This window comes from Passer domesticus, chromosome 17 (assembly GCF_036417665.1).
Source record: "Passer domesticus isolate bPasDom1 chromosome 17, bPasDom1.hap1, whole genome shotgun sequence".
NCBI classification, from domain to species: Eukaryota; Metazoa; Chordata; class Aves; order Passeriformes; family Passeridae; genus Passer; species Passer domesticus.
Window position 1 is genome coordinate 10,618,093 of NC_087490.1, and position 18,280 is coordinate 10,636,372.

Here is an 18,280-nt window from a genome sequence, read left to right on the forward strand (position 1 = left end):
AGTTTCATGATATTTATAATGCTTTGGTTGGGTCCCTTTTCTAATCAGGGCGAGGCTGGTTATGTCCTGCAGAGAAAAGCTACCTTATTAAAAAGATAATTTTGTGGTGGCATTTTAATATAACTCTGTCTCTCCACGGAGTTTACTGATAAGGAAGGGTTTTTTTTTTAATGAGAATGAGAAAGACCCTGTGCAAAAATCCAGCCCCTGTGAACAGGACACCAAGCGTTGGCAGCTGCTGGTGAGATTTGGAGTTGGAACAAGGTGAGCTGGTGATAAAGGTGATGACGAGGCCTTTACAGATTCACCTTTATCTGTCATTTCTCTTCTTACCTCCCGGCTACACCTCTTTTTACAAGAATTATCAGTGCTCTGGACCTTGCCTGATATGGTTCAGCAAGTGAGACAGATTCTTTGCCCCCACCTTGTTTTGAAGGGCTCACTTTGTCCTTTCAGAGGTATGGAGTTTCCAGGTGAATTCCCAAATACATTTCCTGGGTTGCTAAGCTCTTCCCCTCCATCCCATTTCCCAGAGAGTTAACAGGAGTGAAAAGGACTCAGCACCCCACTAAAGGTGCTCAAAGATCCCCAAAGGACTTGTCTCTGGAGAGGAGGTAACAGCTGAAGGGTGAGATGAGACGAAGATATTTCCAGAAATGAAAACAAGGCCAGGAAGGTTCCTCTGGAAACACAGGACCAATTTTCCTTGTTAAATAATTCAGCTAAGTCCAAGAGAACAACTCACCCTGCAGAATTAGGAAGGATTTGAAAGAGAAAGAAAGCATTCGGTGCAAGAGCCGGAGGGGGCCGTTCCCCGAGAAGGTGCAGCACAAAAATAGATGTAAATCTGCAAAGGCTGTCACGTTGAAGTAAATCTGAAGTAACTCCATTGTTTTCCATGGGGTTACTTTGGGTTTACACCAGCGTGACTAAGATTAGCATATCAGCTTGGGCGTGCTCCCTACGATAAGTGTTCGCTCGGAGAAGCGGAGCGTTGAGGCTGCTCCTGCCAGGGGCTGGAGCCTGTGTTTCAGGTAGACTCTGCATCCTCTTATCTCCTTCCTCCCGCAGACCTGAGGTCTGCTGAGCCTGCAAGTCCTTTGCTTTATCACCCGCACGAATCCGAACTCTGCTCCGGCCCCGGCGCAGCAATGAGCCGCAGTGAATATTGTATAACTGCTGGCAGGAGGAACCCGGCAGGATAGTGGGAGCAATCCACCCAGGGAAGGGAGGGGAGGAGGAAAGAGCTCGGCACAGCCAGCCCTGCGAATTAAAATAGGAGTAAATAAAGCAATTCAACAATATTCAACTCGAGGTACAGACTGAGCGGTGGGAAAGGCCCGCACAGCCCCGGACAAACACCTCACAGTTTATGAGCACAACCTCATTTAAGTGCATGTAGCCTAGCTGTGGCTACATATAGAATAAAATAATAGAAGTGTGAAATAAACAGCGAGATGCTTTTGAGCGATGAGGTTAATTCCTTCATCTGCAAGGACTTGGAAGTGCTGTGTGTTTGTTTCTTGAAGGATTTGCAGGTGCAGAGCCATGTGCCTGAAAGCGCTCTGGAGCTGCTCAGGACACTTTGCCTCAACCCGTGAGGCAGAGATGGCTCAGCGTGAGGTGAAGGACATCAGGGCTGTGCTCCCCCAGCCCTAAAGTGGCCCCAAAATCCCACATGAAGCCACCATCTCCCTCACATGCGGGTGTGAGGGGCCGTGACCGAGAGGGGGGACGGTGTGAGGGACATGGTGACCCCTTCCTGCTCCCTGCAGACCCCAAGTGTGCAGGAACCCTACCAGGTACAGACCTTTCTCCACAGAAAGGGTGATTAGACATTGGAACGGGCTGCACAGGGACGCGGCGGAGTCCCTGTCCCTCAAGGAACGACTGAATGTGGCACTCGGCGCCACGGTCTAGGTGACATAGCGGGGCTCGGTTATAGGCTGGACTCGACGATCTCGGAGGTCTTTTCCAACCTAATGGATTCTGGGATTCTGTGACCGCCACCACTGCTCTGCGACTGCCGCGACACCGGGAGGCGGCACCGCCGCACTACTTCCCGTCCGGGGAGCGGCAGGATCCCGCAAGCGGAGCCGCACCACCCCTCCCGCTCTTCCCGCCCGGCCTATAAAGGGTTTCCGACGGGCCGCGTCGCGCCCGTGGTATCCGTGCGCCAGGCGAGCCCGCTGAGGGGACGGCGGCCATTTTGTTCAGTGCTGGCTCTGCGCTGAGGGGGCGGGGGGGGCAGAGGCAGCGAGGGAAGGCGCGGAGCAGGAAAGGGCAAAAAACGAGACAGAACGAGGAGAGCGGAGCCGGGCCGGCCAAGCCGCGAGCGGAGCGGCGGGGAGGGCTCCGCCCCGGCCGCTGAGAGGCGATGGCGGATATAGACAAGCTCAACATCGACAGCATCATCCAACGGCTGCTGGAGGGTGAGGGTCGGGGACAGCGCGGTTGGGGGAGGGCGGCGGGGCCTGAGGGGGCACTAAAATGGAGGGGCGAGAGGCGCTTTGTCTGCCCGGGGTCGCCGCCTCCCCGCCTGGCTCGGCCCCGCCGCCCCAACTTTCCCCTCAGCCCGCGTGTGGTTTTTTTCTGCCTTTTGATCCCCCGGTGCAATGCTGGGACCAGCCGGCTGCCCCTTTCTCCTCCCCTGCAGTTCTAAAAGGATGCTTAACCTAGCCCTGCGTTCCAGTGAGGGGATGCTTAATTTAGTAGTGTTTTGTAGGAAGGGCTTTTAAAAAGCCTGGGGTGTTCTCTTGCCTTTCGTGCATACACATGGGATCAGTGCATGGCTGGGTAGTCGCGGGGCTCTGGAAATAAGACTCAGCGTGTTTAAAGAGTGTTGAGGCAGCTTTTCAGCAAGTCGGGAGGAGACTGTCGTGGGTTTCGGTGTGTGCTGGATTTAGCTTTGATTAGCTGCTTGCATTAAAGCTGCCACAGGATTTTGGCTCTTAATTCGTAACATATGGTGGGTTTTTAGGTGTGAATGGAGGGTTGGGGTTTGGTGTTTCAGACTGTCTGAAAAAGGGCTTATTGTCTGCTATTGTTGGTGCTTTGGGATGAAAAGAGTTGCCTGGGACTTTGTAAATCAAAGGAAAACCTGGAAGTTGCAGGGGGTGTCTCCAGCATCATCCCTTCGCTTGCAGGGATCAGCACTGGACTGGGATCGGCTGATTTTAGGTCAAAAGACTGAGAAGTTGCCAGTGACAAATTCTCTTCCAGGCATCAAGGAAAAGCATAATTATTCAGAGAAGGAAGCTGTCCTGATCCAGCCTCAGTGTGTCAGGGCAGGCATCTCGTCTGGACTTACTTTTGAAAAGCTTGGTCAGGGATTTAACTTTTTTCCATTTGGCCCAAAGTCAGCTGAGATGTTGCCGAGAAAAATGAAGAAATATCTTTTCTTACACACTTTCCTTCGTACAGGGTTTTGCTTGTGTAATGCTTGGAGAGCAAAAGGTCAGGCAGAGGAACAGAAATTCTACTCTAGAAAATTGGAGTTAAAAAATCCTGTAGATGAATTATGGGATTATTGAATAAGTAAAAGTAAATGGGGTTTTTCCTCTGATCCGGTTTGGGTTTTGCCTGTTACCAATTTAAACCGCCCTGGTTTCAATTATTTAAAGACTTCCCTTCATAAAGTTAGACCAGGATTTTCCTGAAAATCCAGTAATACGACTTGTAAATGTCAGGTCTCGTATGTCATATGTTTGGTGACATATTAATACATGCTCAGTCGAATTGCACTCATTAGTTATAGTTCTCACTGATTTCCCTTAGTGTAACTAATGCAGCATTTTCAACGTGTGAAGTTCAATTTTTAAAAGCATGGATTAGACCTTTCCTAAAAGGAAATGCAAGTGATTTCTCTGTTTAAAGTTTCAAAAAGTAGTGAGATGTGCTATGTCAATGTGCTCTGCTCTTGCTCAGTTTATATCAGCATTAGATGGTTGGAGCAGATAAGAGTTCATAAATCAGAAGGTGCTTCATGCAATTACAGATGTTACCTGAGGTTGCATCAGCTGCCAGAATTGAAATGAATTTTTTTTCCTTTATTAATGCTGCAGCTGGGATTTTGGATTCCTTGAGGCAATGGTTGTCTTTCAATATTTAAAACAATTACTGGTGTTAGTAACCTCTGCTAGTGCTTTATTTGCTGATTATTAAATGTCTGTTCTAAATGTCTTTGCCAGACAGAGAGTAATGACTGACCTTTGTGAGTGTCATTTTTATGCTTTTTTTTTCCTAAAACCTTGCTGCATTTCAGCACACACTGCATTTTAGATTTAGACCAAACAAATTGCTGTTTTCCAGTGCAGTTCTGGTAGCACAAGTGCAGAATGTCAGTCACACAAAGTGTGGTGTGCCCTGAGCTCTGTGTCGATACCCCTGCACACACATTGAAATCACACTCAGGCACGACTACACTGCAAAATCTGCTTTAATAATCAGCTCACAAACTGAATTGCCCAAATCCTTGTGCAAGCTGTAATTTTAGAGCAATCTGGTATTTCATTATAGCTCTCTTTGAACTTTAAATACTTACACATTTTTATAGCAGCTAACTTTAGGTGGTTTTGCTACTAAAAATTTAAAGAGTATGAGCAGGGGCCTTAGCCCTTTCTAAACCCCAGTGCTAAGGAGATTTTTGATGAAATACTGGAAATCAGTGAGCAGGTACACTCAGGTATTGTTTTGTCACGTGCCTTAGCATTGCCCTGTTGGAAGAGCAGTGAATTGAGTCTAATGGTTGAGGTAAAGTGAAGGGTGAATAATAAATCATTCTTGCTTTTGTCCTTAATACAGGGTATTAATAATGTATTTGTGAGGGATTTTAGTTGCTTTCCATCCTGACTCCTCTGCTCAACTGACATTATTCCTGCTTTTCCCCCAAATAGTGATGTTCTCCCACCCACGTTAGGCTATTTAGGTGAAATTATTAGCTTGTTCTTTAAAAGGCCTGGAAATGTATACTTCAGCTTCTCATTCTAAGGTAAATATTTGAAGAGTCTTCCTTGCTCCAATTGTTTATAGTACAGAACCATTTGGCATTGAAATGTCACAAAAAACCATTTTTCAGTAGCATTGTTCTCAACCTTGGAAAGCCATTCAGGGAAATCATTGAAAATACTGACTTTTTTTGCTGTAATCAAATTGGTATTTTCTCCCTTCTTCACTGATGAGGGTTGTGTCCTGCTAGGAGCAATTTCCTGAGTACAGCTTGTCTGACTTTGTGACTTTTGGTAACTGTAATATCCATGAGAATAAGACTTGCAAAGCGTAGTAAGTAACAGTATCCTGCACTGAGTACTGAAATGTTTTAAAGTATCCTTGATATTTGATAAAGGCTCAAACATTGATGGAGCTAATTCACCTTTCTGAGGAATAAAAGGGGTCAAACCTGAGAGCAAATTTTGCCCCTTCTAGCAGGGGATACTGAAAGCAGCAACTGTGTGTGCTGAGTCAAAAATACCAGCAGACAAGAAGGTGCTAAAAACTCCTTGTAAGATAAAAAATCAATGGCACCTGTATGGTCTTGGAAAGGGCTCCAGGAAATGGCAGAATTCCTGCTTGCCTCAGTAAAGAATGAGTGACAAATCCCGAGACTGCCTGAGTGTGACTTCCTTTCTGTGTCAGGTCAGATGGGCTTCCAGAACCTGAGCCCCTTATCCATTTCCTTCATCTCGTGTGCTGGCAGCCTTTGCAGATAAGTAGGGTCTGGTTTGGAGCTCACAGTCACCTGTTTAGAAAAACAGGATTGAAGTGTGTTAGTCTTACCATGGTAACAATAAATAATGGGTAAAACAACAGTTTCATCATACCTAAGTGACCCAAGCTGAAATGTGTTTCTGCAGATCTCTCCCGTGCTGCATCCTCTGCAGGCAAGGGAAATTGAAGGGAAAATTGAATCATGAATGGAGGCTACTGTGGATAAAGGCACACGAGGCTACAGTGGTGGTAGCCATTCTGAAAACTGAAATCCTGGCTAGTGCACTAAAATCTGCAAAAAGACTCTTGAATCCTTAAACGTTTCTGTTTATACACCCACAGATTTCTATTCCCATCTCTCTGTTGTAGAGATGTCAAGGAGATATTCTCTCTTAATTTGCTTTAAATGGGGAAAGATTATCATCTACTTATTAAAAATAGTTGAGCTAAAGAGCACAGATAAGATTTTGCTCACCACAGAGAAGATTTTTTTCTCACAAATACAGTCCTATAATTTTTTCCACCTTTCTGCTAAGTACAGCATTAATTTGGTCTGCAGGGTTGCTTGCCCTTTAGCTTCATATACTGGAGCAAGAATGATTCTCAGAGATGTTAATCTGAAATGTCACATTTACTCATGGATGAGTTGTGATGCTGTGATGAAGTTTCTCATGGACAAGCAACACTTTTTGACCTCAAACCATATAATTTTCCATAGTTTGTGTAGCTTGATGTTAATTGTTTCCTGCTGTGGTGCAGCAGTTTCTAAGAATAGGAAATGGAAACTCTTAATTCCAAAGACCAGCATTAGATTCTTATCAATGCCATGGATTCAAAGAAATCTGTGAAATTCTGTGCCTGTTGCCCAGTCAGAGAAGTGGAGGAATTTGTCCCCTCTGTTTGTGAGCAGTGTGAGTACTTGTTGCTCCTCACCTGTCTGCAGTGTGGAAATATGTTACAAGATGAAAAACTTGTAGTCGTGCAGAATCTTCCATTTGATAACGCTGCTGTGAACTTTCGACATACTAGAAAGCAGATGAGAACTTTTCAGAGCCTTGTGCACTGAGGAGATGCTTTTCCATTTCAGTTTTGAATTTGAAGAGATCTGATCAAAGCTGGTAGTGCCTGCAGTGAAGTAAAACCTTTTTTACATCAGCCACTTTCAAGTTATTTATTCCCTTTGTGCCTGTGGTGCAAAACTGACTGTGAAACTGTCGTTGGGAACTGCTAAAAACTAGATTAAAACCAACCTGCAGTATTTTTGGAAATGTCACTATGATTGCAGACGTCTTAACGTAAAATATGGTGAAACTGAGAGACTTGTTTAATAAGCCAGAAAAATGAACTGACCTGTAGATAGACTATTTTTCTTAAAACATTTTCTGTAGGAGAACTTGATTCTCACACTTCAGTTGACAGTATCTCAGCTGCTTCTTGTAATGCAATACTGAATGGAAATGAGATGTTTGGATCACTGCAATTTCTGGCATTTTTGAACTTCCTGCTATTTTTGACTGCTTCTCTAAGTATCTGTCCCTTTCATGTTAACCTTGGCTGACGTAAAGGGCTGTGTGGCACCAAAGCAAGGATTGGAAAATGCTGGGGGTGTGTTGGGATGTGGGAGTCTGTTGTACTCTGCATGCATATGGTCTCAGACTGTTGTACATTCTTGATCCCCCAGCTCCTGACCCATTTATCCCTCCCAGGGAAGTGCAGAATAAATTCTCAATGTCAGGCAGTGTTCTGACTCCTGGCAGCTGCAGCGACACTTTGTGCTTGCTGTTTGTTGCTCCAGAATGACTGGGTGCCTCAAGTTCTTGCTTTTCTTCCTATTCCTTCCTCCCCGCCTCTGCTGGGCACCTGTCATGCTGCTCTGTTTATAATGCACTCATTTTAGAGTTGGTGGCTTCTTGTTTCCATCAGTTGCTCCCTGTCTTGGAAGGCAAGGATAAATTTAATAGTGGAGCCTGTGTTGTGAGCAGTACCTCTGCAAAGATCCTCTGGGCTGCAGGGAAGGATTTTCTTCTGTAGTAATTTCCATCTAGTGGAGACCTTATTTTTTCACAACTTCTCCTATTTGTAAGAAAGTAAGACAGTAAGTAAGATTTTACCTGTTAGAAGACTGCCTAGACTGGACACTGAAACTCAGGCTCCAGAGAAATCATTTCTAAGAACAGGAGCATCCCTGCCTAAAGAGGGTGGGAATATTTTCCTATCTGAAAATACTGCAGCAGCGTGTTCAGGCACAAATAAAATAGCCCTTGAAATGGGCTGAATTTTTTCCCCAAATGATTAATCTTTAGCTCGTTCCACTGTCAGTTCCAGGATGTCATTTCTGAGAGGTTATTTTTTATGCATTGAAAGGGCAAATGTGCCTGTACAGTACTATTGAGCTGCTCTTTTACTTCATGACCAAGCTGTCAATTAGTATTATACTGTCTGATCTCCACAAGCTGCCTTCTTGTGGTCCAAAGCAGAGAAACAAACTGTAAACACAACATATTTTTCATAGTGTTCTATTTTTGCCTTTCTTAGAAGGACTAAGTAACTTGAAGACCCAGAGAAACCTTTTAAAAAGTCATTAAGACTGAATATCCTGCATTTCTGTGCCAGCTCTTTCATTGTAGATGATAAAATCCTTGCACTGAAAATATGGATTTCTCAAACCAAGATGCACTTCTGCATTTTTGATTCTTCTGGAGCCAAACCCACTTTTGTTTTCCCAGCTTTTCAGGACAAACATGTTAATGTCACAAGAAATTGAACACACTTGTCTCCTCTGTGCAGGTTTCGTGTTGGACAAAGCAGTGAAAATGTCACTGGCAGGCAGAGCTGAACCAAATTTTCTTGTTCTTTCATCCATGGCATCTGTCCTGGGGAGTTTGGGAAGTGCAGCAAAGCATTGTTTCATTTTGTGAAGGTTTTCTACAGGCAGGTGACTAAAACTCTGTGAGGATTATAACAGTTCAATAAAATTTTATCGGAAAAACCTAGAAAACCTGTGTCTGAAACAGTGTTCAGATCTTCATTTAATCTTGATCAAAAATGAGTGCACATGCTTTATTCATGAGCTTTAGTGACTCAGTGCATTGCATAGTCTTTATAATATTTTGTACTTTTTAATTTATGGATGTGAAGTACAGCGTTTGGTTTTTGCAATTTCTAAGAAGACCAAATCATGTCAAATTAGATTTTTGTCTTCACAGAAAACTAAATATTTTGTATAATCTCAAAAAAAAAGGTGATTGTAAAATCTAGGATTAAGTTACAATCAGTTTTATATTTGTAATTCAGCCAGTTTATCACTTAATTCTAAAAATTTCTGTTGTTATTGCTTCTGGATATTTGGCATTTTGAGTAACTTGCTTGTTGCTCAGGAGTCTTTGGAAAATTACTGTATGGATGAAAAAATTACTGCATGGATGAAAAGCCTCATTCGTGATAAAGTGCTGTGACAAAGATTTAACTTCCATTTACATGCTTCATTACTTCTGAGGTTTTAATGAAAGACATGAAGTGCAGTGGTAATTCCAGTGTTGGCATGTAGTGTCAGTGGTGAGTGATAACACGTGGGCAGGGAGGATCAGAGGAGCAGGGAGAGCCTGAGAGAGAGCTCTGTGCGAGGCATGGCTTTTGTCCTACAGGAATGTCACCGGGAGCATGCCACGTAATCTGGGCTGGAGTTTCATTTTGGAGGTTGTTTGGGGAAGGGTGGTGGGGTTTAGGGCACTGCCAGTGGTTCTGCAGGGCAGGCAGTGCCACCCTGGCAGGGTCTGGCATGCAGGGAAGGATTGCTGTGGCAGCAGCACCCGAGTGCTGGCAGAGGTCACATCCAGTGTCATGGATTCCATGGCTGTTCCACAGCCATTCTCTTATTCATGGTCTAGGTAAGGTGCACCCTCACTGAGCAGTTTTCTGTGCTTGATCTGAGGCCTGTGGAAAAGTCAGGAGCTTCTGTGCTAGTGAGAAATTGGAACACAACTGTTTTTTGTTCTTGCTGTTCCTAAAACTTGCCTCGAGCACCCCCAGCCTTTCCCACTGCAGTTCTCACTTGGCTCCGTGCAGCGCAGCGATGGCAGAGATTTGAGTCATCTGCAGCTTGCAGATTTCTCACTTGCAGGTGAAACAGTAGCAAAGGAATTAGACTGAAGTGGTAGCTAGCTACTAAGTTATTCAGGACTTCAGGAAGAGAATACTGCATGGGTTCTTGTGTTTGAAAGGCTTGTTCCTTGCTTTTTTTTGCATTTAAAGACAAGACCTTTTTGGATAAGGGCATAGATTCTTCAGTCTCAGTGCCATAGAGCTGCTCACAGTAAGTTACCTGACCTGGCAGCCTCAGCTGTGGGGGGATTTTGTTGCTGGAGGTGTTGGCAGAGCATTTCCAGCTGTCTGAGGCTCGGGTTCTTGGTGATTTGGCTTTGCTGCAGCTGAACCAATGGGTTATGTTGTAGATGACTGCTGCTCTTAGTCCTTTTTTTTTCTTCAGCCTTATCACTATTACATGTTGTCACTGGTTTTGACAACAAATAAAAATATAGGCTTCACCAGTAATGGCATACTCATAATTTTTTAAAATCCAGTCTTAACCCTGATAAATGCTGCTTTGTGCAATTTGGGCTGTAGTTACAGTGCTGCTGCTGTAGAAATGTCCTTTGTATTTGTGGGCAACAAAAGCAGGAGTGTGGAACTTGTTCAGGTCAGGCTGATGTCCTTGTCCAGAGCAGGAAGGAAAGCTTTAATGCATGTTAGGGGAACAAACTCTCATGAGTTGTTGCAGTGGGGGAGATTGAAGCAGTGAGGGATGGGAGTTGGGAGGGGGCAGTGCTTTGGGAAGGGCTGGGAGATTGGTCTCCTCCTGGCTTGTGTTTTACCCTGCTCAAAGGCAGTGATGATGGCAGCTGCTTTGTCATCATCATCCAAAACTATTTCCTTACTGATAGTCCTTACCCTCCAGTCATGTGTGTGTTTTTCTTCCCTGTTTTCCAGCTGCAGTGCAAGATTTACTGATGCTGTGGTCTTGTTTAGGTTGGGTGAGGTGATTTGCTGATTTAGGGAAACTTGCACATTGGTTGGTGATTGAGTGGCAGACAGCCTTTGCTCAAGTTCAGGCAGCTTCCAGAGAACAAACACATAACTGCTTCACTAAAAATTAACATGTGAATAGTCACATTGTCCAAGATGGGGTTTATAACTAAATAGAACTAAACTGATGCTATTTCAAATGTGACATTTTTAACGGGGGAAGTGTTGAGCCATGAATTCTGTTCAATGAATGTAACATACGACTGGAACAGAACACGCTCCCCTTTCCCTGGCACTGCCATTTCACCCCAGCACACCAATCCTAGCCTGGTACCTTCTCATTCAGTGCTGCTCTGGCATTTAGTCAGACTCTTAAAATAACCAGGATGTTGCTGGTTTTGATAACTGACTTCTGACTCCTCCTGACAGTGCGAGGATCAAAACCAGGCAAAAACGTCCAACTCCAGGAGAATGAAATTAGAGGACTGTGCTTGAAATCCAGAGAAATCTTCCTGAGTCAGCCTATTCTACTAGAACTTGAAGCTCCACTGAAAATCTGTGGTGAGTACTGTGAGTTTTGGTTTGATCTTGGGGGAGGTGTCAGGTAAATGCAGACCATAAGCAGAGAACAAGTGCCAGATGCTACTTTCACTTACTAACAGTGAAACTAATAAATAATTGTAGCAAAAGGCAAGATAAAACCCTGCTGGGATATGTAGGGCAGAGGAGTGCAGAGAGGGTAACGTGGGAATTGTATTTGGGACCAAAATAATCCAAACCCAAAATTCAACTGGTCCAGTTTCACCAGGTTGGAGGAGTTGTTCACATGAAGTTTTGGAAAGACGTTATCAAATAAATAATATTTGGCCCAATTGTGACTGAACAAGGGGAAACAATGAGGAGCCCCAGTATTTAATGTGCTGTCATGCAAAACCGAGCAGTGGTTTGACAGTATTTTAAAATCCTCCTGGAAACTTAGATTTTTGTACTGTTTCTTGGAATGACTTTCTAGTTTGGGCTCACTGTATTGCATACAGCAGTGCTCATTTTGCACACATGTACATGTCTGCTTATGCTAAAAGAATGAAGAATGTCAACATTAAAGCCTCAGTAAATGCAATTTTGAAAGCTTCCAGCAAATAGTTTTTTATCCAACTCTAAACCAGAGGACTTCTATTTGAAGCAGCTCATTCCATATTTATAATATTGGTAATCTAGAATCATGATTTAGTGTTCTGCTTGTCAGAAACAAGCCCATGATTTAAACCAAAGGCAGAAATACCAATTTCATTTTTGATGCAGTTTCCCTGCCAGAATTTGAATTACTGGGTGTTTCCAGAAAACACAGTTGGTTTCTTGGAATCTTAATTTTGTTTTATACACACAAATATTTTTGTGTAGCTACCATTGCATAGATGTCAAAATTTGATAATTATGTTATGGGTGGTATCTAACTGCAAGCTTTGTTTCTTTCTGAAGCATCTTTGATTTGTTCTTTGTCTAGAATCAATCACAATGCAGTGAAGGGTCACTTAAGTGTCGTGTCTGAATCTCCTTGCAGGTGACATCCATGGACAGTACTATGACTTGCTCCGACTCTTTGAATATGGAGGTTTTCCACCAGAGAGCAACTACCTGTTCCTTGGTGATTATGTTGACAGAGGAAAACAATCTTTAGAAACAATTTGTCTTCTATTGGCCTACAAAATTAAATACCCAGAGAATTTTTTCCTCCTCCGAGGGAACCACGAATGTGCCAGCATCAATAGAATTTATGGGTTTTATGATGAATGTAAGTACCAGGCATGTGTGCCTCTGCTGGGGACAGCGGGGTGGCAGTGTTGGATGGCTCCTTCCTGACTTGAAATGCCCTCTGTGCTCTTCAGAGGGGTCCTTGGCCTGTTTTACAGAGGGGAGTCTGTCCTTCCCCTGGCCCCCTGGGAGTCTGAGCCTCACACTACAAAGCAGCAACCAAGTGGGTAATTTTATTTGTTGGCTGCTGTGTTAACTAACAATTCTCACTGGTGAAACTCACAAGGGCATTTAATGAGAGATGGGAGAATTTAATTTGATGAGCATTACAGAGGTTCACTTGTGTTTCATTCATCTGATGATGATATGTACAGACTGTGTGATGGGGGCTGTACGTAGACCTTACCCAAACACAAGTGATTTTGCTGTGAAGTAGGAGCCAATGTTCCTGTTTCAAAGGATGTGATTTAATCCAGATAATGTAGAGCTGATATTAAATTAATTGTGCACTGAAGCATGTTGGAACTTGTGTGGTGGGACACACTTGGCTTGCAGATGATGACAAGATGTGCGCTCCATGTCTTGTTCTCCTCCTGTGAGGAAACAAAGATGTGTGGTATTTCAGAGTTGTCTCCTCAGAGATTAATCACAGGCTTAGTCATATATCACAAATATGTTCAGGGTTCATATCTGGGAGAGTCCCTTTCAAATTCATCAAACTGTGGCAGTTTTGTTTTTCAGTCCTGTTTCATTTCTCGGTCCGGTTTATTTGCCGAAAGTGAGTTTATGTGGTAAAGCAGAATTTTAAAGAAAATCTGCTTTTCAAGAATTGCTGTCTTCCCCTGAAAGAAATGGCAAATGGCAAAATTTTCTGCAATAGATCAAATTCTCCAAGGGATAATTTGCCAAAGCAGAGTTGGGACCGGAGAGCCTGATTGCCAACTGTTGAACAGACTTATGGTGTCCTTGAAGCTGTGCCACACTGAGAGGCCTTTGCCATTTAAACAATTAAATAAGTCAGAAAATATCAATTATGTATAAGCTCTAATGCTGACTTTTTGCAAGTCTCAGTAAAATTCAGGCAGCTAAGTTAGGTTGTTTTGTTTGTGTTAGAAAAGCACATTGACTGGGTTTTTCTCCCCAATCTCTCCTAGGTAAGAGAAGATACAACATTAAGCTGTGGAAAACCTTCACAGACTGTTTTAACTGTTTACCAATTGCAGCTATTGTGGATGAGAAAATATTCTGCTGTCACGGGGGTGAGTAGCAGTTCCTTAGGTGATGTTTGAGGAACTGGAAAACTCAGTCATGGCAGTTTCATGTTTACATTGCTGAAGCTTCAAAACTTAGGGATTCTTCTCTGCCTTGGCTCATGTATCAGGAAGGGTTGGGCTCAGTGAGTGTCAGTTTTGTGAATCATGGAGCCAGTTCAGACACGATCTGTTCTTCCTCTTCCACCAAAGGCACCTTTAATAGCCTCTCCTTCAGAGCACAGAGTCCTTGTAGGGGTTTTTTAGACTTAGATGACCAGGAGTTCAATGTCTGTCCTGAAAACATTTGTTTTCACAGAACCAGAGTGGTTTGGGTTGGAAGGACCCTTGGGGATCAGTCAGTAGAATTCCCCCACCATGTCAGGTTGCTCCAAGCCGAGTAAGACCTGATAGGTTTAATTCGTAGAAATTGATTTATGCCACATGATGCAGCTTTTTCTGGTCATAAAATACAGATTGCACCTTAAATGTTTTATCACTTACGAGTCGTTACAGTTGCCCAGGGACTCACATCAGTGAAAAATGGAATGAGATTGGTTTGATATTTTATTTCATCTTACTGATCATCACAGTGAGCATTTCCTGTGATTCCTGGCATTCATGCCTCTTTTATTTAACAGCTCTTTTATCAGACACTTGCAAAATATTAGTGAGATCATTGTAATCCTGTAAAATGTGGAAATGGCCTTGCTTTATCTTGCTCCCAGTAAATCTCCTAGAAAGTGGCTTCTGTTCCAAACACTTTAGAACAAATGCTGGATTTAAAAAACGTCAGCGAATGTCGCCACTGAGCTACGTAAAATGGCAGTGGTGAATCACTTTGAATCCAAGTTATTTTTGTCCTGGATGAATGTCAGTGCTGCAGAGCAAAGCTGGACTAAGCTGGGGCCTGCCTGTGTCTTCCCTGTGAACAGGTTTGTCACCAGACCTGCAGTCGATGGAGCAGATCAGACGAATCATGCGCCCCACGGATGTACCGGACCAAGGCCTCCTGTGTGATCTGCTGTGGTCTGACCCTGACAAGGATGTCTTGGGCTGGGGTGAAAATGACAGAGGAGTGTCCTTCACTTTTGGTGCTGAAGTGGTTGCTAAGTTTCTCCATAAGCATGATTTGGATCTCATATGTAGAGCTCATCAGGTATTTTCATTTTGTACATTAAAGCATAGAATAATTTATGTTTGGGGGTCCTGAGGTGGTCACCTGGTCCAGGTCAGGCCAAAGTGCTGAGGGTCTTGTCCAGCCAAGTTGTAAATATGTATGAGGTTCTTTGAATGTGTCCCAATGTTCAACAACCTTTATAATGAACATTTTCATATAAACTCTGATTCTCTTGAACAAGGGTTTTCTCGCTGTTAATGGACTCTGTTGTTGGGCTGGTCCTTGTGATGCTCCTGTTTCAGTGTAAAAGTTTGAACTCATGCTTGTTAAACATAGCCAGGTTTTTAGCTGCTGCCCCTGGAAAAGTTGCTTTGCACCTTGTCAGGAGGAAGCTGCCCAGAATAACACCTCTGCTTTTGTCTCTTAAGGTGGTTGAAGATGGATATGAGTTTTTTGCAAAAAGACAATTGGTAACTCTGTTTTCTGCCCCAAATTACTGTGGAGAATTTGATAACGCGGGTGCCATGATGAGCGTGGATGAAACACTAATGTGCTCTTTCCAGGTACAGTATCTGAAGATTTTCCCTTCTCTTTAGTGAGGTCACACATTAAATTTGTGCTGTTTTGAATCAATGTTTTACTTGTTAAATTGTTAAATAACAGTAAGACTTGTTTCAAGTAGATCTTTACAGCTGTCACATGTAGGCAGGGCAGTGTTTTTACTCACATCTTCAAAAAGGTGATAACCGTGTGCTGATGTGAGTAGGGGAACTGTTTTACCCTGGAATTAAATCACCCAGGCTAAGCAGTTGGCTGTCAGCTGCTCCCACTGCTGTGGGCTCTGGAGCAGCTGATCCCAGGGCCTGGCCTAGCTCGGAGCAGGAAACACATTGATTTCCTGGCACATTGAGCCTTGCCCAGAACCATGTAGTGCCTTTACCAGTGAATTACTGTTGGGCTGGAAGATAGCTAAAACTTTTTGCTGAACGACCTCTCTCTTTTCAGATCTTGAAACCTGCAGAGAAGAAGAAGCCCAATTCCAGCAGACCTGTAACACCTCCCAGGGGTATGATCACAAAACAAGCCAAGAAATAGTCACTTTGGCACTGCCTTGTTGGGACTTGTATCATAGTCTATAACCTCCATTTTTAAACCTATCATGTGTGCTGTTCAGCTTGCTCAAAATAGATAATGTGTTTGTGGTTTTCCTTTCCATTTGATGAATGGCATTTGCTGGTTGTAACAGCGAATGAAAGACTTTCCTCCCTCCCAGGAAAAGAGTTTGAAAGCCCCCCTGTGTCGGTGTTCCAGCTGCACACTCCACAGCATCTCCCCACAGCCGGGTAACCGCGGGGCTGGCGGGGCCGTACCATGAGTAGTGTAAACCTTGTTCTTTAGGATCTGAAGAGGGCACTCGTGTGCTGTGAGAGTAGAGATTGTTCCTGTCAGCGATTACATGCTGTTTATACAAACCACTGTGAACTTTTTTTATGTTCAATTTTGTTTTAAAGGGATTGCTTTTCTTTTAATGTCTTGTCATGTACACGTTAGTTTTATTGCTGTCGACATTAGGAATAACCTTCAACCTTGCCAGCACCACTGGTAGGATGTATATTTAATTCAGACACACATCCCTCTCTGTATACTTCAAATGACAAAGCCATTATTTTAAGTGTTTGTGTCTCCTTCCTGAAGCCAAAGTTCGCTTAGAAACCCGTTTGTACACAACCCCCCTGCCGAGTTGGCCGGGCTTCCCATCCACGCCTTCCTCTCGGAGAGAAAAGGAAGTGCTGGCTGGAAATAGCAAACAGAAAGGCTTGTCCATGCTCAGAGTGAACACGTTTTTGTACAGTTTCCGTGTGTTCAGCCGAGCAGATCCCAGTGCTGAGACAGCAGTCCCGGGGCAGTGACACAAATGGCTCTGGGAGTGATGGGAATGGCTCTGGATCTGCTGGAAGGGGTTTGTGCATTTCAGCATAAAGACTTTGTTCTACAAAGAAACCTAGAAACTCGCTTGATAAGCCAACCAGAGGTGTTGATCTTGATCACCGGTTTATATAAATCTCTCACAGAATCTTGTTTTTTAAAAACTGTTGATCTTTTTTGAACAGATGACAGTGTACAATATCATGTAGTGAAAATCACTTATTAAATGAAGAAATTGTTAAATCTTCTCAGTGTCAGTTTATCACAACATATACACTACTGCTCTCCAAGGGCCTGACGTAGAGAAATAAATTGTTCTGGAAACCCACGGATTCTTGGTTTGGATTTGTCTGAGCTGCAAGAGGTGGTTTTGAACAGCAGTGTTGGGTTTAACTCTGGGTCTGGAGCCTCAGGCAGAGGCCTCTCCCAGCCGAGGGGTGCAGCTCCTGCAGCACCACACGTGGGGCTGCTGGCCCTGAGCTGGTGTTTGCCACAGCCCTGCTTGGGGCTGGGCAGCAGCACCCGGGCGTGGGAGGGCAGGCTCAGCTCAGCTCCTGTTCATTGTTCTGTGCACTGAGGGGCTGCCCTTGAGTGCAAGTGCTGCTCTGAGAGAGCTGGAGCTGAGACCAGACCCATTTCCTCTGGTGTTCAATTAGAGAACTAAATTTCTGGTGGAATGGGGAACCCGAGTTCATTTTATCAGTGCTGGCTGTTGGGGCAGGAGGCTCTGTGGGGGTGGGTGAGGTGTGTGCCAGCTCCAGGCTCTCGGCCTCCACAGGGCCAGCCTGGGCTGCTTCACTGCCGTGTGGAAAATGCCACGGGGTGTTCAGCCCTCAGAGGAGGCGGCCGGTTCCTACCCTGTCCCTGCCCTGGGACAGCTGCAGCACTGCTGCATCTGCTGAGGAACAAGTTTGTCACTGGAATGCCCAGCTCTGTTCTGGTGTCCCACTGAATTCCCCTCTTCTTCCGCAGTGAGTGGGACTTGTTTGCCACAAATGCTTTTTCTGGGCAGTCTGCAGCCATTGACTTTATTTTTTCAATGTAGTTCTCTGAATCAAAGACATTTTTCCCTTCCCTCTACAGCTGATTAATCAAAAACCTCTAACTACCTCTGCTGAGCTTGCTAGATCAGATGTCACAGATTACCTGGTAAGGCTCTCTCACAAACTCACTTTCACCATTTGAATCACATTTGTGGTTTCCTTTATAGCTCTATAATTTTTCTCCCTCCTTGTCCAACACCCTGCATCTCTGTTATTGCTGCTGTGGGTGACAGCACACAGAACCGGTTGGGATGTGCCTGCTCTGGCAGGGACACTGTCACCCCTCCTCACTGCCCGTGCCACACCTTTGTCCTCCGTGGCTTGTTTTGTTCTCTCCCCAAACACAGTCTGGGTGACACAGGTGCCTATTCTGGGCTGTGTTCTCTGCCTGGCTGCATTCCCCGAGGTTGGGTCATTCCTCAGGCTCCCTGGGGTGGAGGGGCTGGGTCCTGTCCCACCAT

At 44.3% G+C, this 18,280-nt stretch overlaps 1 protein-coding gene and 1 long non-coding RNA gene across 2 annotated transcripts; both read left to right on the forward strand.

Annotated features, from left to right (window-relative positions):
* Window positions 1-2,176: 2,176 nt before the first annotated feature.
* PPP1CC (protein phosphatase 1 catalytic subunit gamma) lies at window positions 2,177-17,104 on the forward strand. Its single transcript, XM_064392233.1, has 7 exons — window positions 2,177-2,432; window positions 11,158-11,289; window positions 12,290-12,520; window positions 13,635-13,739; window positions 14,666-14,889; window positions 15,279-15,413; window positions 15,856-17,104. Exons 1-7 carry the CDS (start codon window positions 2,378-2,380, stop codon window positions 15,943-15,945), a joined length of 972 nt encoding a protein of 323 aa, XP_064248303.1. The 5' UTR covers window positions 2,177-2,377; the 3' UTR covers window positions 15,946-17,104.
* Window positions 2,439-10,498, forward strand: LOC135282442 (uncharacterized). Its single transcript, XR_010348610.1, has 2 exons — window positions 2,439-2,889; window positions 4,896-10,498. It is a non-coding gene; the product is annotated as an uncharacterized LOC135282442 (long non-coding RNA).
* Window positions 17,105-18,280: the final 1,176 nt, after the last annotated feature.